This window comes from Mesoplodon densirostris, chromosome 13 (assembly GCF_025265405.1).
Source record: "Mesoplodon densirostris isolate mMesDen1 chromosome 13, mMesDen1 primary haplotype, whole genome shotgun sequence".
Lineage (NCBI taxonomy): Eukaryota > Metazoa > Chordata > Mammalia > Artiodactyla > Ziphiidae > Mesoplodon > Mesoplodon densirostris.
In genome coordinates, this window is record NC_082673.1 from 48,994,484 (window position 1) to 49,019,307 (window position 24,824).

At 39.0% G+C, this 24,824-nt stretch overlaps 1 protein-coding gene across 1 annotated transcript in view; it reads left to right on the forward strand.

Moving 5' to 3' along the window:
• The first annotated feature begins 1,978 nt into the window (after positions 1–1,978).
• Positions 1,979–24,824, forward strand: part of SLC26A7 (solute carrier family 26 member 7) — a 194,097-nt gene continuing 171,251 nt past the window's right edge. Inside the window, exon 1 of the mRNA XM_060116089.1 lies at positions 1,979–2,171. Within this exon, the coding sequence (XP_059972072.1) occupies positions 1,979–2,171 (193 nt within the window). The remainder of the gene's footprint in view (positions 2,172–24,824) is intronic.

The following is a 24,824-nucleotide window of genomic DNA, read 5'->3' on the forward strand; positions in this document are numbered from 1 at the left end:
TATTTCTATATAGATTCATCTTCAATTCTAAAAATTCTATTCATGTGAATTCTTTATTACTAACATTGAACACAATTTTTTTTACATGATTGAAATTACACAAATCATAGCTGCTGATTGGTGATTTCAGTATTTAAGCTTTCAATTATTCTTCTCACTAACATGGATTTGAATTTTTCACCTAGATATGTTTAGAAAAAAATCTTTACTCTTTATTTTGATTATAAAAGTAATAATATTCAGTTTATATATAGCTTCTGGATTTCTTTGTTTATGTAATGAGTAGAGTATATAAAACAAAGTTAGCTTGCTATTTGTGAAGAAAAAGCAACATAACATCTCTATTAAATGTGGATTTCCTTATCTGATGAGTCTACCTCTGACACCAGAAGAATAGGGCTAAAATACTACAGCTGAGTCTCTGATGGGACTCCAAATCTAAATTAATGAAAGGTTCATAAATGTAACATATGTAAACAATTGGAAAAGCACAAAGCAAATTCTATTCTGTACACGTGAATAAAGTGTACATACATCACTACATATTTAGGATTCATTGGATTTATAAAAAGAGAGGTATTTTTGCACAGATAGAAAGCCAGTGATGTCATTTTTGGAAGACTGAGAGAGTAGATCTTCACCTTAATTTCTAAACAATGGGAAAAAGTACAGCAGGGAACCTTGGAGGTAGCCAAGGTGTCCAAGTACTTCGTTATTCTACAGACTTCCAGAAAACTGATCTCTACTCTCTGGACAAATAGGCATTAAAAGGGCTCCAGCAAACTCTATACATGGTATTCTTTTCCTTAGCTTCACAATTTTAGTTAATATATTGGCTTTTTGGTTTAATTCGAATGGCACAGCTCATAAATGCAGGCTTTTTATTCTTGGGGCTGGGCCTTACAATCATAAAATAAAGGTCTTTGACAGCTTGACTGTTACATTTTAAAATGTAACATCCTTTTTAAAATAGAGAAACCCCAAAAAGTCATGTGAAAAGAGGCCAGAATCATAAAAAAATATTGGGGACATTTCAAACAGTAGTATGAACCATATGTCATTCTTCAGAAATTTCAATTACAAGAGCACGAGTGTGAGAATTATATAATTGGAAAAATAGAGAAAACTGAATGAACAATTCAGAGACAGGAAAGAACTGTTGCCACAAATAATTGTTCATTGTATGCATATTTTCTTAGCCCATGAAATGAAATTTCAGTTTGTTTATGAGAACTGGCTATTCTGTTCCCAGACTGGGCAGTGGCTGTCTGAATGTTTCTGTATGAATGAAAACCTCGTCTCCCAGGCAAAAAATAAATAAATAAATAAATAAAGACATTTAGCAATGCCTCTTACGTTTCTGAATGTTTTAGAACTGGTAGTTGTTTGATATATTGAAAATATACACTCCCCAAGAAGTAAATCTAGATTCTCTGAATACATTTCGCATGGTAAACCTCTCTGGCAATTTTATGGTTTTGCATAGCTTGTAGGGAGAGACGGGAATAGCTAAATGCTTCCTGGGTTCATTAGCATAACCCAGCCCACTTCCAACACATGCCCAGAACTACCTCATTAGCTGCTGGGATTTAAGCCAAAGCATAAGACTACAGTGAATATAAGGGGAATTACTGGCAACAGAACTCTACACCAACTTAACACTGAATCCATTACTTTTCCAAGATGAGAAAAATATTATACTAACAGGGACCATTTCTCCATCTCATTCAAATAAGAATTCAAGGTTTTAATCTATATCTTTCATCTAGCATAATTAGCTGTACCATAATAACACATACAGCCTGGCTGCATATATTTAAGTGCTGTCTCTCTCCCTCTTTCTTTTATTGATTTATTTCCTGGATTGCTTTGACATTGTAAACCACAGACGAGTTGGAGCCTGGCATTGAAAGGAGGTGTTCTGCAACGATTTTTTTCTTGTTTAAGGAAGTTTACTTCTACAAGAGGTAATCTGAAAATGACAGGGGCAAAGAGAAAAAAGAAAAGTGTGCTCTGGAGCAAGATGCATATGCCCCATTGTGAAGACTTTAAACAGTGGTGTAGAAGGCGGCTACCTATTTTGGAATGGGCAACACATTACAATCTGAAAGAAAACTTGCTTCCAGACACTGTGTCTGGGATAATGCTGGCAGTTCAACAGGTGACACAAGGTAATGTACTGCATTTGATTTTCCTGTTTTATGCAGAATAGATATCACTTTGCTTTCTTGAAAGAGTATTGTGACCTAAGATCTACTAATGAAAATGTATTTTAATTAACTTTGGGGGAATAAACACATTGAATATCTGTATACAAATGTTTTCCTAGTTGTCTTTTTTTTTTTTTGCTATTTTTTGATACCTAATAAGCATCAAACCAATTTTAATGGCATTATATATTTGCAATGTTAAAATTCATACTATATGAGTAAAGATCAATAATTTCAGTAATTGTGGGAGGATGAGTTTTTATAGTTTGACCTTGTTGATACAGCTTCCTACTTAAGCTGAATCAAGCTATAAAGTATCTCCTGGCTTGAACAAGTCATTTGTAAACCTAATTAGCAGCATACAATTACCTTTGTAGTCTTGAGAGTTGCTATAAGCAAGGAGTAGACCTTTCTGTACATAAAGGAGGCTCTTTGCCAAGATCATTATTTGCAGAGTGAATCCTGTGTGTCCTTAGAGCTTACGTTTTCACATGCCGATTTAATTCTGTATCACATTACATGCTGTTTTTTTTTTCTCTATACGAAATTTAAACTGGTGAGAAGTCTGATTTTAACTTTCCCAAAGCAGATTATAAATGATATTCTGGATTTAGATAGATGTTTTTCTCTTGGTGAAAGCTCTTAGGTAACTAGTGTGCATACAGTGTATGAGCATGTATGTGTTTTTTGTATATTTAACGGTACGAATAATAGTTCAAGCCAGGGAGGTAGTAAAACTGCAAAAAAATATAAACCTACAGAGTCTGTGCCAAGGAATATTTTACAAATATGAAAGGTATATTCATTGCATTTAAAAAAATTAATTCAGGTAATAATTTTCTACCTGTAGCAAGAAAAGGAACTGATTTTTTCAGCCTTGAGAATTTGTAAAATATTCCTTGGCACAGACTCTGTAGGTTTATATTTTTTTGCAGTTTTACTACCTCCCTGGCTTGAACTATTATTCATACTGTTAAATTATAAGCACTTTTCTAATTGAATTATTCTGTAGCTGGAACAAACTGGTTTATGTGTTTCTGTTTTTAGTATGATTAGGAACATCTGCACTGGTGGCTTGACTTTAAGATCCATAATACTATCATACTTTCTGGGATTCCATTTCCCTGAATAGTCTTCTATTATATTTTTAATGACCATTTTGCCAAAAGCAAAGCATAGTAGTCTTTCCTAAAAATGCAAAGTAAATAGCAGGTTAAGGCATTTTTTAAGATTGTATTTATTGAATTTTAAATTCGAAATGAGACACGACCATGGACTTTGAAACTAAGGTGATGAGCTTACAAGGACTTTTTCACCAGATAGTTTCAGTATATTTTATAAATTTATCTTGCTTTAATTTATTGTAAAGTGAAAGAAAAATATATTTCTAAAACTAAATATTTTTCATCTTTGTTAAATATCAGGTTAATGAGAAAATTTGGGGATACGATAAAGATATCTGTGATACATCATTAGCATTATCATTTATATGTCTTTGGTAGTTAATTGTATGGGTTTTCTTTGGATATAAATATTGAGGGGTTTTGTTTTATGAGTCATGCATTTCACTGGTTATGAAGAAATATGTTAGCCAGCCCCCGACTGATGAGAAGCACAAAGCTTACTCAGCCCTTGTGTCTTGGAAGTTATGGATCTGGCTCTTGGTTCTCTTGGAAGGCTCCCAGTGATTGGGCAAGGAAGGCTACACTGCTAGAAAGAACTTAAAGGTTTTTGTTGGTGTATGGACAGACTAATCCTTCTAAAAGTACTTTAAAAACAATTCTCACAAACTTTCTCATGCTCACCCACTATGGGTAAATATCATAAGCTACCATTTGTTGTAAGGGTCATTGTTATAAGTCCCTTATATACATTATCTTACCCTATCCTAACAAAATCCCAAACGATAGCAGTCCTCCATTTTCCATATGAGAAAGTGGAAGCTTAGACAAGTAAATAATTTTCCCTGGACTTCATGCCTGATAAGTGGTAGAGTCAGGACTTGATTCCAAAGCTAACACTCAACACTTTATGCTTTATACTCTACACTGCCAAAATAACTAGACTTTTTCATAATACCAATGTTATTAGTAATAGAAGGCATTTCTTTGGAAAGGTGCGAATATCCTTTCCTTTAAATTACCTTTGCATTTTGGTTTCACCCCTGTAGTTTTTAGGCTCAAAGGCAGAGTCACAAGGGAAATAACTACAGTAGAACATGGAGTAAGGAAGGCACTTAGATATCATTACCTGCTATTCATGTGAGTACAGTATTGGCAATCATTATCAACTCCATTTCTTTAGGAAAAATTAGAAGAAAGAAGGGGTAATTTTTGCCCTTGCATCATAATGTAAACAATAGAAACAAAGATCTGATTTTACTCTATCAGTCTTTTAAGCAGCTTTTCAGTTATTCAACATAGTTGAATTACATGATATTGTTGAATTCAATGTTTTTTAACCTACAAATACAAAAAATTATATAATTCAATCCAGTAGTTGTTTTTAATTCTTCTTTTTCTAGAAATGCATTTAAAATTAAGGTTAAAGGAAACTAACATTTGAGCCTTTTCTATATGTCAAGTACCAAGGAGCCATTTTAAATTACTTTATTAAAGATTTCCTAGTTGTTAAATATAGACACTTGTCAGTCATCATCATAATTGATTCCTCTGTAGTATTTTCTGTGTTGACTATAGCCTTTCTAAAACCATTTCTTCTCTTGGGTTTTAGACACTGCTCTTCTGTTTACATTCTGCTACCTCTCTGGCCTCCTCTTGTTATGAGCCTTTGAAGATTTTGCTTCCTACTCTATCTACCCATTAAACATTAGTGTCCTGGAGACTCAAATCCTGGGCCTTCTTCTCTGAAAATCAATGCCTTAGGCTATTTCATCTGCATCAGAGGCTCTAAACACCTTCACTGTACTACTGAAACTTTCTTCTCAACCCGAGATCCATGTATTCAACTATACAAACCTAGAATCTCCTAAAAACACTTCAAATGCAATGCTAGTCTTCTAAAAGAAACAAACTGAATAATACCACCATCCTAACTAGAATTATAATAACAAATAACAATAACAGTAATTTTTAGACACAAAAGAACACTTGACATATATACAAAACTGAGGCTTACAGAGAATAAATAACTTGCTTAAAGTCACACAGTAAATGAGTTAGAAGAGATAGGATTTTAACCCAAGTGGTCTGGCTCCAGGGACTATGTTCTCACCTTGGTACCAGACTACTCTCACAGAGTCTCAAGTCATTCTCAACACTCCCCTCTCTTTTGCTACTCTACCATCTAGTGTACAATCAACCACCAGGCTCTGTTGTTTCTATTCCTTAAATATCTTTCCAAACTAGTTCCCGGCTACTGCCCTAGTTCACTGACCTACTGAAATCATCATCTTGTGGGTCTTCATTCTCTACTCTATCTCCTCCTATAGGCCATTCCATACTGTAGCTGGAATGATCATAAAAATCTAAACATTAATTCCCTGTTCAGAATTCTTCAGTGACCCTCTGTTTCCTCTAGGATAAAACCCCAATTCTTCAGAATAATCTATTAGATCATTAACAATCTGGGCCCCTTAATGCAAAGTTCTACTCAAAGAGATCTTTCCCCTGAGAATCCCTCCCAATCTCCTGGGAAAGCTGTATGTTTTCTTACCTCCTACTCTCTTTGTACTTTTTACATATCTCTATGATAGGCCTTAACAGATTGTATTGTAATCTTTTGGTACAACTCTTTAGACACTGGTGGGTAAGCTTTGGAAAGAATGTCTTAATCTTTATATTTTTGCCGACTTGTACCTGGTGCATCGACATAGGCTTTCAGTAAATGTTTCTCCATATCATTAAATAAACAATTTAGCTCCTGAAGCCTCTGATTGTTCTATGGTAAAATGCTGCCACTCTAGGAAGGAAATTAAATTTAAATTAATTCTTATGTTTTCAAAATAAATGTAATAAAGATATCGATAGTAAAAATTACATAACAATGTGAGTAATTAATTTCTTCCAATTTCCTTTACTTTCCTGAATTTATAAACTTATAGCCCACCAGACAAATCTGGTAAAAGATTTGTCTGTGTTTCCTTCATCCCAGTGTTTAATTTTTTCTCCAACCAACATTAACCCATCTGTATAGTTCATATGAAAATCTAGGTGCCTGGCTTCTCTTGAAAAAGGGAAATACATGGCCCTAAGGGGTTCATGTCCCCATGTGGTAAAAACCTGCTGGCTCCCCCTGTGGACAGGGCATGTGCTTTGTATTTTGCTACAGTTTCCACCATTCACACATCTGCTCCCACCCTTCCTCCTAGTATCCCTATTATCTGCCTATCCCTATGAGTGCCTGAATTTGTATCCCCTGCCAAGACACTTTTTAACATGTTTTGTTGAAATGCCTTGAACTCATTCTTGAATAAAACCTTTAAGAGAGAATACGTAAGACTAGGCTCTTAACTTAAATCCACACAACTTTCAGGTCTGTGAACTTGCATTAATATATTCTAATATACTTCATTTCTTTTTTAGTTTTCTTTTGTTTTTAATTTTTTTCTTTCTATTTTTTTTCCTTTTTTTCTTTTTCAAAGAGCAGGCGCTGGGCCCCACCACAAGCAGGCGCACCCATCCAGGGAAGGCCAGGGGTTCTGCCCACGTGCTCTGGCACTCGCCACAGTGGCCACTGCGCTTGGGAGGGGCAGCAGCTGGGGGGTCCGGTACCCAAGGCTCCCTCTCGGATCGCTAGAGAAGGCTTTCTCACCGAGGGCGCGTCGTCCCCTACCCATCATCTTCCCTTCGGGCCCACGGAGGCTCTCCACGAGCTGCCAGTCCTTGACTGGGCGGAGGAGGGGGGCGCTGCTGCAGTATGGGTAAGCGCACGGCCCACAGGAGCGTTCACGGTCAGGGCTGGGGCTCGGGCTCTTGAAGGGGGCGAGCACGCCCGAGAAGCGTGACAGCCTCCCCTCTCGCAGCCCTGGCCCACCACGATCACCCCGACGCCCGTCTGTGATCCCCACAAAGGGGCACACGTGGCGTTCGACCGGCCAAAGTCAGTCTCCCCAGGGCACACCACAAGAGGACGACCACGACGAGGTGGCACCTAGCTCCACCGAGGTGGCGGGGGGGGGGGACAGGCACGCCTCTCTTACCATCTTGAACCCCCTAAGAGAGCTGCTCACAGGACACACCACCGTGGCGGGGACCAGAGGAGCGCGCTGGGAAAGGGAAATGACACCACCGCTTGGCCTCAGACACCTGAGGGATGACCTGGAGCGCTCCAGGGGCACCACAGAGGGCCCGGAGAGGCACACTCAGGCACCGACAGGGGCTCGCAGCGCGGGGCGGGAACCCCCCCACCTGCACCTCGGGGAGAACCACTGGCGAGGCACACGCCAAGGAGACAAAGTGAGAGTGTCTGCTGCGTCAGAGGACCACAGCCACCCCGAGGCCGTGAGGCAGGGGACGGGAGACTGAGGGTCAGGGCTGGAGGCCACACCCCTCCCTTCCACACACCCCTCGACGGGGCTGGGATGGCAGGAGGTGAGGGGCAGGAACGTCTGTCCCTAGTCTGGCGTGGCTTAGGCCCGGCCAGGGAGAGCGTGAGTACTTCATTTCTTTATAATTCTATATATTTTCTGTTACTTATGTTAAGAAAGTATTCTAGGAAGGGGTTCATAGGCTATACCAGACTGCTAAAGGAGTCCTCAAAGTAGATATTTACTCCCCGAGGTAAATAAATATGTGTATGTGTGCTCATTTCAAAGAAAAAAGGAAAAGGAATTTTAGGACATTCTTTCACCATGTTCAAATATTTCTTAGAAATGATTTGTGTCTTTTAAAATATTAAAAACATTTGGGAGAACTCAGTACTAACATCAGGTGAAATCCATTATAACTGGCATCTACCACAGTGTTCTTTAACTGACATCTAGTAGGACCTCGCTACAGAATGTAGTTTGAAGGTGAACAAACATTCTAGAGAATGTCATTGACTTAAACACGTCACTAACATGTTTGGCAAGTTAAGCAGTATGACTCTAGAGTATTTAGTTCACATTCTACCCTGAATTACCACTTGCAGGAAATATTTTCTTTTCTTTTCCAGTCTGGAAAACTCAAGCACTGAGACAGGGTGGAGACCTAAAATGCATGACTTGCCATATAAGTACCTAATACACTGAGGAGGAATATGAGAATGTTTTGACTTGCATTCCAAGGGATCACCTAGAATTTTTGTTGCCAAACCATGAAAATTTTATGCTGCCATAGTGTTGCCTGATGTTCAAATCACAGTGTTCTGAGCCACAGACAAAGGGTGTATGTTCCTTATAATTATGTAGAACTTGTAGCATTACTGGCACCAAAATGTGTGGAAGCTGATCTTCATTGCACTCCTGAGGGCAGCTTAGTGACACATGGAATGATAAGTGGAAATTCCTGAAGCATACTGCACTTTGAAAATTAAAGGCTTATCTGAGAATTTTTCCCTGCAAGGTCTCAGCCCTGAGGGTTAAGAATCCTAGCCTTAGCTACATACCTCTAACCTAACCCCCTTAATCACTATAAACATGTAGATTATAATGTAGAGAGATTATAATGATTTATTATATCTAGTAACTTTTCTCCAGGAAAAATGGCAGCCAAGTATTGCTAAATAAAACTAAATTATACTTTCCCTGACCTCCATAACACAGGAGCTAGGCACACTCTGCTGGCTTTTCACTTCTCCATTTCCCCTCATCCCATGACACATGCTCTTACCCATAGCTCTAGGCTTCATTCAGCACTTCTGCTTTCCTTTTTTTCTTAAATGTAAATTAGTGGTGATTTATATATTAAAAGGCTATTTATATATTTCTTCACTTAGAATAATACTCCCTATAATATTTAGACCTGTTCACATGGAAGAACCATGACCTTCCATTTTAGACTGTTGAAAACTTGGGAAGGTTTGCAACAAACAGATATGTAGTGGCTGTGAAGATAAGGTGTGTGACCTATATAGTAATAGACTTCTCTTTTTGCCAGCTAGGATCCATCCTTGCTTCTTTTAGTAATTATGCTTTGGATTTGCTTTGAGGAACAGCCCCTCTTCCATTTTTGGTATACATGGTTCAGGTGAGCTTCTAATTTTGGCTCTAGGATGATGAGTAAAATAAGTATCCCTCAACCAGGATTCTCAAGTTTGGGGCCTAAAAGAACATTGGTACCTGGGCCGTGTGACAAACAATTAAATCAGCTTTCCTGGGAGTAGTTTCCAGACATGGAGGCATTGTGTTTCTTCTTTTTTAAACTGTCCCATATTCTAATGTGCATCAGTGTTGAGAGCTGCATCCAGACAGTTGTTGGTCCAGGTGAAGACTTGTGGCTCAAATCTTGATAATTAGCACAATTCCATACACCTGGCCAGTGACTAGTTCAATGGTGATCATTTGCCCCCTAGGCACAAGGGGGTTTACAACACAACAAACCAGTCATTTCTTATTTTAAAATGGTGATGGCAATACAAATGACCTGAAAGGTCCAATCACTCTGGATCCTAGGACATGTGTGGAACCTTTCAGGAAGAAAGGAAAAGACATCTTCCTTGGTGCTGAGACTACTCACAGTAAGGATGATGTGCCTCTACAACTTCCCTGGGCCTCCAAAGCCTGAAAATGAAGCCAACCCAGCAAAGGGCGTAGCAGAGAGAAACTGAGTACTGATGATAGCTAGTACACTTCTGACTTTTCACTTGCATGTGCAAACACTTTTTTGGTTGTTGTTAATTAGGTTTAAGTCGGGTTACTTCTAATCACCTTAACTACACATTGGAGGGTTATTACAATTTAAATGTGTTACACAAATAGTCTCTAATTTTATAAAACCCAGCAAGATAGATATTTCATACTTTACAGTCCTTTTCATGAGAAGAGGAGTTTGAGGTTGAGAACCTTGGGTGACTTGCCTTCAATTCTAGTACTGCTAAGAGGGGTTGAAATGTAAATCTGCTGGGCTCCATCTTTCATCCCTCACTGCTTTCTGTTCTCCAGTTTGCTTTGTGTACAACAGACATAACCTGAGTGGGACTGGGAATGAACTGAGCAGCACAATGCACAACAGCCCCTCAGGCTGCCCCATCACATGATGACATGTCACCTTCCTTGATAAAATAAAACCCAGAGATTCTGGTTGAGAGGGGAAGAGGGCTGTGCCAGTGGGAAGAAGTACCTTTACCAGAGCTCCTGTTCTTTCCCTTGAGAGCCTGTCATACCCCCTGCTACACTAGCTTAGGGTGTGGGAGGACGGAGAGATGTGCTTTAATACTGGCCTGAGCATCAACGGACAATAGCTTTTACCATGTGGCAGAGGTGACACAGGGTAAAATGTCTGTATGAGAGTTTACTAAAAGCTAGGGAGAAATAAAAGGGGAAAATAGTCCTTATCCTCTATTCTTTATTATACTGAAAGTCACCCCCATCTATTCAGTTGTCTATGCCAGAAATCTAGTGGGGATCTTTACTGCCTTTTCCCCCTTCAGCCATATTCAGTTATTCAAGTTTTATAAATTCTTTCCTTTTAATGTCTCTCTAATGTATCTGAATGCCCATTGTCCTTGTGGCAACCTCCCTGGTAATAGTAGATATTACATTTGTTAAATGGTTAAAATGTGCCACAAACTGTGCTAAACATTCACTACACGCTATATCATTGAATATTCATAATAAACCAAGAGTTTGATATTATTTATATTTTAAAGATGAAGGAAGGCTGATTAGTTTGCTTGTATTGCAAGGTAATCCAGTTTCTATAAAGCATAGGAAGTGTTTAAATGTGTGTCTTTCTAACTCTTGAGTCCGTGCTCCTATCTTTTTTTTTTTTTTTTTTTTTTGCGGTATGCGGGCCTCTCACTGTTGTGGCCTCCCCCGTTGCGGAGCACAGGCTCCGGACGCGCAGGCTCAGCGGCCATGGCTCACGGGGCCGGCCGCTCCGCGGCATATGGGATCCTCCCAGACCGGGGCACGAACCCGTATCCCCTGCATCGGCAGGCGGACTCTCAACCACTTGCGCCACCAGGGAGGCCCCGTGCTCCTATCTTAATAAAAAGTCACCATTATTCATTTCTTGCCAGTTAGAATGTCTTCTCATTTATAATTTTGTCCCTCTTTTATCTATTTTCAAACTACACAAAAAATTGAGTGATACAGTAGGTATCTTTGTTTTAAATTCCTTCAGCTGTGCCATTGCAAATGGCTTTTTAACTTGCTATTTTACTCTTCATAGCATCCTTGCTTCACACCATCTCACTGGCCTCTCTCTCTTTCCCTTAGTGTTTTCCTTCTCATCCCTTCCATCTTGGCTCCCTGGAACTCCAAATACTTCCCTGGAACTGAAACCGCAGGTGCATTTTTATTGGCTTGTATAATGTTGGGAGACAACATATAAATATTAGAAGACTTCATTTTAAAATTGAGAGTTTTTTCCTCATTTAAATCTAATCATCTAACAGCAAAGGGCTAATATTCCTGAATGGAAACAATAGGCTGAAGTTGACCGGTGCCTGCACCCTTTACGTAGGCATGGACTTTGCAATTTGTCATATTCCCCAACACTCTATCCTTTTACATTAATACCGCTTCACTCCTGTTATTCATCCTCTTCAGATCTAGAGTAGGATGTTCTCAAACTCAACTCAAAGACACTTTGATTGTCCAAACCTATCAAAGCCTTCAGAAAAACAAGTTGTTTTATATAAAAAGCAAACTATAAATATCCAACTTTTCTCTCTCTACACAGGCATGAGCTTCTGAAAATGTTTTTTCAAGGCCCTTCAATATCTGGATCTCATGTACATCTCTCCTTACATTCATCCTATGTTCTGGTTACACTGAACTGCTTTTAGTGTTCTAAAGGATCAAGCTTGTTTTGCCTCAGGACATTTGCACATACTGCTTCCTCTTAAATGGATAATCTTTCTCCCCTGGCCCCTTTCACCTGATTATATCTTAGCACATTTCAGGCTGGGTTTAGCTCTGTAGTTCTGAACCTTGGCTGTATATTATAATCTCTTTCAGCACTTAAAAAATATACCCATGCCCAAGCAAGCCCTATGCCAATTAAATCAAAATCTCTGAGGAATTTAGGGCAAATCATTTAATGTTCTGCACCTCAGCTTCCTCAACTAATGATAAAAAATAAAGTAAAATGAGCAGCTAGGGTTGAGAACTATGGGCTTTCAGAAGATGCTTGATAGATACCTATATTTTGTTTTCCCAGAGTACCCTCTCTTATCCACTTAATTATCTCTGTCACATTTGTTTTTGACTTATATTTGATTTTTCTTCTAAGCTATAAGTTCCTTGGTGGCAGGGACTGTTTACCATCTAGGATGACCAATCATCCTGGTTTTAGCAATGAATGTCCTGAGTCCTAGAAAACACTTTTATCTCTTATCAATGCATTTGGCACATAGTAGGTGCTCAAATGTTTTTTGATAGTAAAAAATCATAATTGAGATGATGGGGTAAAGCTTTCCTGTGGCTAATCTCCCCATGGAAATTTTTAATCTCTTAATGTTTCTAATATTTAAGCTTGTAGGTTTGCTGATCATGAAGCTTTTTGATCATGGTAATTATTTTCACTCTTGTGAGACCTCACCTGTGCAATAAGCTACAGTATGAAAACATGATGGATTTTGCCTTAACCCCTCTAGTGATTAGAACCAATGATCTTTGATTAACAATACTTGTCTGTGAACAAAGAGAATGTATTTCTATAGGAATTTTGTTTCATACAGTTGTGTTTCTTGGATATATGTAAATTTACCCTGAGAGATCCACTTGTAATATCACTTAACCTTGAGCCCACTGTTGCTGTGAACCAGACAGCTGATTATATTGTGGTTTGTTAATAACAGTGCTAAGACCACCATAAACCAGTTGCCAGAGGGAAATAACTTTTATCATTACCCACACAGTTTGTGTTTGATTTCTTATATATAATTCTTGGAAGTGCCTACTACCACTTAATTATTTTGTTTTCAAGAATACTAATCTGTCTTCCTAGGGTTCTTTATTCATTTCTATTTTAAAAAAATACTTGAAAAAATAGTCCTTTGCTATGTTCTTGTAAAGAGAGAAGAAAAAGACAACAATCCAGCCCACAAGGGCCTTATTATTTTTTCCTTCCTCAGAAATTTGTACAAAAGTATATGAGAATATGATCTTGTTATTTCAACATTGAAGATATTCTGGTGTGGGTACATAAGGGTGGGAAGATTTTCTTAATGAAAGTTTGTAGAGTATTGGTTTCAGCCACTTTCTGAGTAGATTGTATAACCTAGGGAGCTGCCAAAGATTTCTGTGTTTTTATTAAGAAAAGTGAAGAGTAGTACAATCCTATCTATATAACGACATGAAATGAATATTTGGTTGTAAAAACTGGATCAACATAGAGAACAAAGTGACAGTCTTACGAAATTGGCAAGATTTGCTTACCTAAAGGTACATGGTATTGTATGAAATGGAATTTTAAGAAATCAAGTCCTGCCAAGCACTCTTTCTCTGGAGAGGATCTCAAGGGAACTATATACACAGGTAACATTTAGGGAATGTATCCTACTTTATTAGCTGAATTAATGTTTTAAACCATAGATCTAGCAAACCTGGAGTGGAGCAAAACAATTTAGGCCTGAGGTTGAAGAGCTATTTCCTTTTTTCTTGTAAAGTTAAGATTTGGATGTGCTTGTAGAAAGAAAAGAGATGTATCAGAGCTGAACTTGAGGCAGGCCCTGGTCTTTTTTATCATATCAGTAGCATGGATGAAGAAATAGTACAAGAGCAAAAACATACAAATGTGGACATAGCCTTTCCCATCAAGAAATCTGTCTTCCTTGATGTTCTATTTTGACCCCTCCTATTAGCAGTCCTCCTCTTGGGTGGGGGAAGTGGGAGGTGGTGGAGAGGAGTCTGAGGACATCTGCTCTACCACTTGAGCTGAGGTTGTGGCACTGTAACTAGAGAGAGGTGGATGGAATCAAGATATCTGAGAAGGTTGAATTGAGGTCAGGTCCAGGGAGGTTAGCTAAGGCATACAGACTCAGCCTGTGAGTGTAAAGTTTAGCACCTGGGTGTCAACAAGTGGGACCAAAACACAAAAGGTAAAACTGAAAAGTAAAGTGTCAGAAGCTCAGGCAAAGTATAAGAGCAACTCAGGATTAGTACCTGGGTCCAAGATTCTAGGTAAAAGGTTTTCAATTACTGTCTAGGGACCCAGCAGCATGGATAGATCTCATAGTCTTTTCTAATTTTCTATCCAGGACATGAGCAGGCCTCAAATTTGGTAGGTGGGCCTGAGCCCATAGGAGGTAGTGAGAAGATGCACCAAGCTGGCAAAGAGAAATAGGGAAGAAGACATTAGCCAGCAGTTAATGTAAAGAGTGGAGGAAAGTTCTTATCCTCTGCTGATCCTGGGCCTAGTGTGTGGTTTAGAGGAGTGTTATATAAACTTGGTCCTCAAAGAACAAAAATCAAAAACAAAAACAAAAAAACCCAATAAAATATGCCATGGTAAAGTTCCTGTTCAACTTTACTTAAAGTATTCAAGGGGAAAGACAATCAGGACCTGTGAGAAGCCTTGAAGCTCCCAGTCATGCTCTATGTGGTCAGCATCTCCTAAAAAATCTAGCATACAGCACCCTTGAGTTGGTACTAGGTTCTGCAATGCACTGCTTATTAACCTCATTTCCTGACCTCTTTATAATCTTCTTGACCACTTAACCTCGCTTATGCCTTCATCCACCTGATAATCAGGACATTTCTTTGCTTTGATCCTTTGTTTTTCTTCTCATACTCTTCATAGCTTTGGGTAAATGTATCATTTTATTCCTAGGCCTCTTTCTTTGTTTATTGGAGCCCCATGAAAGAGATACCAGTACTTTGTTTGATGCACACTAGTTTACTAACAAATGGAATTAATTCTTATTAGCTTCCTTAACAACAGATCTCACAATATAATTGGAGACCCGGATACAAGAGCAGGTAATTATAATAATTTTGGTAGGTTGTACAAATGAAGAATGTATAAGGTACAGCAATAGCACTAATAACATTATCAACTCTTCCTAGAGTGGGGATGAGATTGGTAGTCAGGGAAAGTTTCAAGAGGAAATTATACTTTAACTGAATCTTGAAGGCTAATACAAGTTTCCCAGGTAGCCCATGGATAAAGGGCACTATAGAAAGAAGAAAAATATGCAGTGTTAAGAAGAATAAAAGAACATAGCTTGTTTAAATACTTGTCAATAATCTAACTTGGTGTGAGTTGTAGCTGGAGAGGTTAGCAGAGTCCATATCATAAAAGTCTTCTTGAGTAACATGGAAAAAGTGTTTGGGTTTATTTTCCAGGGTAATGGAGCACATTGATGGATCTTGAAGGATACCAAGGAGTGACAAAACTTTGTGTTATAGAATAATCACTCTGGCAGCAGCTTACATTACATACTTGACAGAGGCAAGAAACTAGTTAGGAAAGACTAATTAGGAGAAATCCTGTTAAGGAAAGAAAAAAATGGTGGTATGAACAGAGAAAGGCGGCATTAAGAGCAGTAGGAGAGACAGAATCCACCAGTATTAAATGGAATAGATAAGGTGATCAATGTGCTCTGCAATGTGAGGGTGAAAAAGAGAAGATGACATTTTTGATAACTTCTAGGTTTCTGAATTGGGTGACAATTTGGGTGACAATGCCATTTTCTGAGACAGGGCATAAGTAAACAAGGAACTGCCAGCATTTCTGTCTGTTTGTTTTGTTTTTAATGCATATTGTTTTGTTGTTATAGCAGAATTTGTTGTGGGAGGGATCAAAATAAATAATTAATACATAATTTTCATTTTGGATTTGCTATGTGAGTGCCTGTGGTATCTCTTGTAATTGATTTCTAATCTCATAGTGTTTTGATCAGAAAAGATGCTTGATATGATTTCAATTTTCTAAAATTTACCAAGGCTTGATTTGTGACCCAAGATGTGATCTATCCTGGAGAATGTTCCATGTGCACTTGAGAAAAAAGTACACCAGGAAACCTTGTGTTTCCATATTTATTTTCTGTTTGGATGATCTGTCCATTAGTGTAAGCAGGGTGTTAAAGTCCCTCACTATTATTGTTACTGTCAATTTCTTCTTTTATGGCTGTTAGCATTTGCCTTATATATTGAGGTGCTCCTATGTTGGGAGCATAGGTATTTACAATTGCTATATCTTCTTGGATTGATCCTTTGATCATTATGTAGTGTCCTTCCTTGTCTCTTGTAATAGTCTTTATTTTAAAGTCTATCTTGTCTGAGAATTGCTACTCCAACTTTCTTCTGATTCCCATTTTCATGGAAGATATTTTTCCATCCCATCCATTTCCAGTCTGTATGTGTCCTTAGGTCTGAAATAGGTCTCTTGTAGACAGCATATATATGGGTCTTGTTTTTGTATCCGTTCAGCAGTCTGTGTTTTTTGGTTGGAACATTTAATCTATTCACATTTAAGGTAATTATTGATATGTATATTCCTGTTACCATTTTCATAATTGTTTTGGGTTTATTCTTGTAGGTCTTTTTCTTTTCTTGTGTTTCCCACCTAGAGAAGTTCCTTTAGCGTTTGTTGTAATGCTGGTTTGGTGGTGCTGAATTCCCTTAACTTTTGCTTTTCTGTAAAGATTTTGATTTCTCTGTCGATTCTGAATGAGATCCTTGCTGGGGAGAGTAATCTTGGTTGTAGGTTTATCCCTTTCATCACTTTAAATATGTCCTGCCATTCCCTCTGGCCTGCAAAGTTTCTGCTGAAAGATCACCTGATAACTTTTTGGGGATTCCCTTGTAGGTTATTTGTTGCTTTTCCCTTGCTGCTTTTAATATTTTTCTTTGTATTTAATTTTTGTTAGCTTGATTAATATGTGTCTTGGCATGTTTCTCCTTGGATTTATCCTGTGTGGAACTCTCTGCACTTCCTGCACTTGATCGACTATTTCCTTTCCCATATTAGGGAAGTTTTCAACTCTAATCTCTTGAAATATTTTCTCAGTCCCTTTCTTTTTCTCTTCTTCTTTTGGAACCCCTATAATTCTAATGTTGGTGCATTTGATGTTGTCCCAGATTCTCTGAGACTGTCCTCAATTCTTTTCATTCTTTTTTCTTTATTCTGTTTAACTCCACCATTCTATCTTTCAGCTCACTTATTCATTCTTCTGCCTCAGTTATTCTGCTGTTGATTCATTCTTGGGTATTTTTCATTTCAATTATTGTGTTGTTCATCACTGATAGATTTTTAGTTCTTCTAGGTCCTTGTTAAATGTTTCTTGTATTTTCTCCATTCTATTTCCTAGATCTTGGAACATCTTTATTATCATTAGCTGAATTCTTTTTCAGATACCTTGCCTATTTCCTCTTCATTTATTTGTTCTTGTGGGATTTTACCTTGCTCCTTTGTCTGCAGTGTATTTCTCTGTCATTTCATTTTGTCTAACCAATTGTGTTTATTGTCTTCTATCTGCAGGCTGTAGGGTCATAGTTCCTCTTGTTTCTGTGGACTGACCACTGTTGATTGAGTTTGGTCCAGGGGCTTGTATAGGCTTCCTGGCGGGAGGGCCTCGTGCCTGCACTCTGTTGGATGGAGTTGAGTATTTTCCCTCTGATGGGCAGGATTATGTCAGGTGGTGTGTTTTGGGGTGTCTGAGAGCTTAGTATAACTTTAGGCAACTTGTCTACTGATGGGTGGGGCTGTGTTCCTGTCTTGCTGATTGGTTGGTGTGAGGTGTTTAGCACTGGACCCTGCAGGCAGTTGCGTGGGGTCAGGTCTTCGTGTGGATGTGGATTCCTTCAGGAATGTGCACACTGATTAATATTCTCTGGGCCCAGGAATTCTCTGGTGTTCCAACATCCTGGATTCTATGTTCCCACCCAGGAGGCCCAGGCCTGACCCCTGGTTGGGGAACCAAGAGCCTGCAAGCTGCACAGTGTGGCCTGACAAAAAATAGAGAAAAGGAAAAAAGAAAAACAAAAAACCCAAGCAATAACAACAAAACAAAACAAAAACAGACAAACAAAGCTCAGGGAAAATAACAAGAACAGCAGCAAACAAACAGTAGCATCAGCAACACAACACACACACACACACACACACACACACAGAAAAGAAAAAAAAAACAAGGGAACAGACAACAAAACAAGAGAATTCTGATATAAGAACAGTCAATAAGGATTATACTAATGAAAACAAAGAATGAAAAATAAAACAGAAACAGGGGCAAGCAAACAACATCAACAACAACAAAACAAATAAAACATAGAATATACACTTTAAAGCAATTTTTAAAAAGGGGGAAAATATATAAAATGAAGAGCAAAAACAAGACAAAAGCCACAGAGCAACAAAAAAATTAAAGGAAAAATATAAAAATAAAAACATTATATATATTAAGAAAATAACATAAGATAAATTTTTTTAAAAAGTAGAAAATAAAAAATAAAGAGTAAAAAATAATAAAAGCAGCAACACCAACAAGTGAACAAAATGAAACAAACCAACAAAGAAATATTAGTACTAAGAATATTTTCCTGGATCCACATCCCCAGGAGGACTTCCAATACCTCTATGTATGTCTGGACCTACTGTGGACACTGTGGGGCCAGCTCAGACTGATCTGGCCCAAATTCCAGTGCTGCAAAGGCTAGACTTGTCTCAGATTTTGAAACATTTGTCTATTCAGGTATTTCACAAATGCAGGATTTACCCAGACTATCTTGGGGATTTAATTCACAGCTTGTGCTGCTGCCTAGAAAGATTTGTGTTTCTCTTCCTTGGTTTCACCCCCCTTAGTCTCAGTTTTTGTTTTAATCCCACCTCTGTGTGTGTGCCACCCTAAGGCATCTGATCCTTGCCCAGGTGAGTGGGAGCAAAAGCAGTGGCTGCTTGGAGCACACTTGGGTACTCCCAGTAGTTGCAGTGGCAGGAGCTGGTGTATGAGAATATTGTCAGCCTCGCCCCTTTCACGCCTCTCAACAATGGCACCTCACTTTCCAGGCAGACCTTGCTTCCTCTAGGGGCATTCCTGGCTGCACATCCCCTACTCCTGTACCTTCCATGTATCCATGTAGCCAACTGTGTTTGTCTCCCTGGGTCCGTTCTTCCAATCCCACGCTAAAGCCCTCTGACCCTGCCAGCTTTGGTGGACTCTCATCCCAGGCGGGGGTGCCCAGGGCTGACTCCCAAGGAGATTTTCGGATGAGCAGTGCTCAGGGCCCCAGAGCCTATGCAGGCAGAGGCGACCCTGGCCAGAGGGACGGGCAGGCCCACTCAGGTAGGACCCCCTCCCAATGCCCGCAGAGGCTGAAGAAGCCAGCAGGTGGGGAAGAGGGTTATAATGGCGGCTCCGCCCCTTGCACACCATTTGACAATGATGCCTTGCTATGGTGTGCCATGTTTTTTCCACAGACTTTCCTGGTTGTGGCGCCCCTTGCTCCTGTCCCTTTGGGCTGTCTTTTCACAGCCAAGAACTGTCCTCTCCCTGGGTTTGCACTCCAAACCCCTCTTTCCAGCACCCAGTTCCCCTTTGCAACAGGCAACTCACGATTTAGGCTGGAACGCACAGAGCTTCAGTGTAGATCATGCATGCAGTTCTTACCTTGTCTTGCCTTCCACAGACCATCTGCTGCATTCTCCTTTGATCCCCCGAAGTTCCTCTTTTGTCCCAGCTGATTTCCCCTCCATGAGGGAATCTTTTTTAATGTGGGGATCTCTGTTCACCTTCAGCTTCCCACCAGGGTTGCTCATCTCTTTTTTTGATTCCTCTTTTCTTTTTTCTTCTTTCTTTCATTCTTTTAGGCATCTGAAGTCTACCGCTACTGTTCATCAGGAGTTCTGTGGGAATTGTTCCATTCGTAAATGTGTTTTTGATGAACTTGTGAGAAGCGACAAATTCTGTGTCCTTCTGTTCTGCCAACTTGACTCCTCCCCCACCTGTGGGATCACTAGTTGATGTATGTCTGGATCTGGAGTTTAGAAGGCATATTATTAAGATATATTTATTAAGATCCTATGACTAATGTCATGGGAATGGATGGGATAATCATGATTAATGTGTACAATAAAAAGAGGAATCAGAATGGAATAAGCCCTGGGAGACAATGATATTTAAGTGGCTGAGGAGCTGGCAAAGAGGAATGAGAAGACATGGTCCATGAACATCATGGTGCTCTGTAAGCCAATGGATAAGATCTTTAAGAAAGGTATGGTTGACAGTGTAAAATGTATATATGAAAAATAGTGTTTCCAGGATTAAAGCAATAATGCTTAGAAATGAAAAATGTAAAATTCAACAAAAAGCCTTGGAAAATATTCTTAATGACAAAATCAGTTGTACCAGAACAAAGTGCTTCACAACTCTTCAGGAATGTGGGCAATTTGTGGAAAAAACTTGTAAAAATTCTGTCTATCCTTCAACCCACACTTAAATTATAATCTTCCAATAAAAGTTTCTGTGATTATGTCTCTCATAATTTCTCTATCTTCTCTAAACTTTGACTACACTGATTGTTCTATAAACTGCACATATAATTGTTTAATGTTGGATAATGTTTGTTTTAGGCAAGGACCTTATAGTTCATATTTCATGTTCCTTTAAATCTCTCATGGGATTTAATAAGTGGATTTGGATACATAGTAAGAGCTTTATGAGTACTTGTAGGCTAACAGTCAAATACCTCACTTTTGAATTCCAGATACATCACTTGGACAAGTGCTTTAGCTGCTCTAAGGTTAAGTCTTCCTATGTGTACAATGGGTATAATAATACTTAGTACACAGAATTGCTTTGAAGAGTAAAGGAAAGAAAATAAAGAACTCAGGGCAGAATCTAGTACAAAAGAAGTGTTCCATAAAGACTTATTTTAATGTTATTATTGTTACCATCTTCTATTTCTCATGAGATGTAAACTCCATGGAGGTGGGGATTTTTACATGGGTTGTTAATTGATTTATCTCAAGTGCCTGGCACATAGTAGGTGTATAATTCTAGGCAGATATTTTTTACCTCTAGGTTTTAAATCTGCTACTTGAAGATAAGAGGAAGGTAAGAAGGTGGAAAATATCAGTTTGCAAGAAATCTTTCTTTTTTTAAAAATTTTTGGCTGCATTGGGTCTCTGTTGCTGCACACTGGGTTTCTCTAGTTGTGGTGAGCAGAGGCTACTCTTTGTTGCAGTGTACGGGCTTCTCATTGTGGTGACTGCTCTTGTTGTGGGACACTTGCTCTAGGCGTGCGGGCTTTGGTAGTTGTAGCACACAAGTTCAGTATTTGTGGGACGTGGGCCCTAGAGTGTGTGGGCTTCAGTAGTTGCGGTGTATGTGCTCAGTAGTTGTGGCGTGCGGGCTCTAGAGTGCAGGCTCAGTAGTTGTGGTGCACAGGCTTAGTTGCTTCACGGCATGTGGGATCTTCCTGGACTGTGGGTCGAACCCGTGTCTCCTGCATTGGCAGGCAGATTCTTAACCAATGCATCACCAGGGAAGTCACAAAAAATCTTTCAAAACAAGTAAATTAGAGAAATTCTAGGTCTCTTAAAAAATGTCAAGCGCACCCTCCCAAATTTGCCAAGGACAGGTACTTTGAACCTTTCTCTCCAAATCTTAGCTACTACAAATGTCAATTGTTAGACAGACATCATTTAACATCTGGAGGTAGTCTTTGCATGAATATACACATCTCTGTCTCATTGTCCTTTCCTTCCTGCCCCATCTACCCAGGTAAAATAGAAACAAATGAAAACAAACAAATCCTAAAGGGAGTGGGAAGAGATGCCATGTAGCCTAATTAGCATTTTAAGTTCATTGCATCATTCTGTTTGGGTCTCTAGGCACATGAACCAACGTTTATATCCATGATTGAGTAAAAGAACATTTTAATAGTTATTTGTATCCTATAGGTCCATGACCATTTTCATTAAACTGGGGTATTGCCAGAGGATGGCACTGCACAGAGAGAAGCATCATCATCATTGCCCTGGCACCATCTTGTGTGGCCAAGCTGCCTCCTTCTTTAAGGCTGCATCTTGTGACAAGGGAGTGCCAGCCTGACTGCAGCTCTCTGCACTGGTCTGCCCAGTCTGCTTACATTCATGGTCTGATATTTACTTATATAATTGTAACACTAAAGCTAAGAGATTACTTCTTTTTATTTCTTTGAAAATTAGAAGTTTGACAATATATAAGTAATATCTCTTTCATTAAAAATATTAAAAGATGAGAGTGACAAGGAGAAAGTCCTTCGGATTGACCTACTTCAAGACCAGGAAAACCAGGAACCATTATGGTAGTCTCTTTCTCTTTCTAATCAGGAGGTCTTAAGAGTCCAATATAAATATGGTAAGAAGAGACAGAAAAATGGCATATGTCATGTATAATTAAGTATATACTTGCACATTTGTCTCTGTTTCATGTCATCATTGGTCACCACATGAAATCAGGCCCTTCTTAGTCATCTTTCCCTCTGACACTGCCATGTGTGTCCTCCTCCCTGGCTTGCACTTCCACTGATAGCTTCACAGCAAGCCTTTACTAATGCACCCACAGGAACCACTTTTTTTTTTAATCGAAGTATAGTTGATTTACAACGTTGTGTTAATTACTGCTCTACAACAAAGTGATTCAATTATATACATATATACATTTTTAATATACTTTTCCATTATGGTTTATCATAGGATATTGAATATAGTTCTCTGTGCTATACAGTAGGACCTTGAGGTTTATCCATTCTATGTATAATAGTTTACCTCTGCTAACCCCAACCTCCCACTCTGTCCCTCCCCCAATCCTCTCCCCCTTAGCAACCACCAGTCTGGTCTCTATGTCCGTAATTCTGTTTCTGTTTCGTAGGTAGGTTCATTCGTGTCATATTTTAGATTCCACATATAAGTGATATTGTATGGTATTTGCCTTTCTCTTTCTGACTTATTTCACTTATTATGATAATCTCTAGTTGCATCCATGTTGCTGCAAATGGAATTATTTCATTATTTTATGACTGAGTAGTATTCCATTGTGTGTGTATATATATATATATATATATATCACATTTTCTTTATCCATTCATTTGTTGATGGATATTTAGGTTGTTTCCACGTCTTGGCTATCGTGAATCATGCTGCTATGAATGTAGGGGTGCATGTATCTTTTTAACTTATAGTTTAGTCTGGGTATATGCCCAGGAGTGGGATTGCTGGATCATATGGTAATTCTATTTTTAGTTTTCTGAGGAACCTCCATACTGTTTTCTATAGTGGTTGTACCAACTTATATTCCCACCAACAGTGTAGCAGGAGGAACCACTCTTACTTAGGGAATAACTGAACTTTCAGAATTTTCACAAGACATCCTGTTTGCCTTTCTTAAAAGCTGATTCTCTCATTTAAGGGCATTATCTCCCAAATAACTCTCTCAAGTGGAAGCTAATCGTTCTTCCATTGCCCTTGATAATTCATGTATGAAACATAGCACACTTATATTTACATGCTCAATACATATCTTGTTCAGTACTTCATCTCTATTTGCATGTGCCACTTCCAAGGTCAATTGTCTTCACATGGTCATATATTTTTGTAGAATTTCCAAAGATATTTTAACAGAAATTAAGAGTACTCTCTTTTCCCAACTCAACTTCCCTTGAATCATGCTTTTTTTTTTTTTTTTTTTTTTTTTGCGGTACGCAGTCCTCTCACTATTGTGGCCTCTCCCATTGTGGAGCACAGGCTCCGGACGCACAGGCTCAGTGGCCATGGCTCATGGGCCTAGCTGCTCCGTGACATGTGGGATCTTCCCAGACCGGGGCACAAACCCGTGTCCCCTACATCGGCAGGTGGACTCTCAACCACTGCACCACCAGGGAAGCCCCCATGCTTCTTATGTCTGGTGGCTTTGGAGTGGCTGCAGATATTTTTGGGGTCTGATTAAGAGTAAGTTGCCACAAAAACCTGACTTGATGAAGATCAAATAAAGCTCATTGTATGGCACTGTATAAAGGACATTGTCATGACCTGGTTAATTGTCTGTAATTTTCAAATAATATTTAAGTTTTGCATAAGAAAACTTGAAATGCCTTGAAATTTTATAGTTACCAAGAATTCTAATAGAGGTTTTCAGTTTGACAGTTTGAATTTCACATGATATTTTTAACTAGTTATAAAGCTAAAATAAAACTTTCTAATCTATTAATATGAAAAATGAACTTAAATATACTTTACTCTGATTCCCCAGAAATTAGAGCCTGAGACAGAGGGCTTATGTACTACTTTATTATTAGGGAGGGTAAGCCCAAAGAGCAGAAGTGAGGGACAGGGGGCAGAGAATGCCTGTTACAGGGCTGGCTGCTTCTAAGGGAGGCAGATGGCTCTATCACTGGAGCATACCCCTGAGTAGGTATCAACTGCACCTCCAAACCATCTTTCAGTGGGGAGAAAAGAGGAAACATGGACTGCTCACTCTCTCATTGGTCAAAGGCTCACCTCTCAGTGCTCCTCTGAGTTTGCATAGGTGAGTCTGGGCATTAACAGTTGAATCCCAGAGCAAGTGTTAACAGGGAAACCC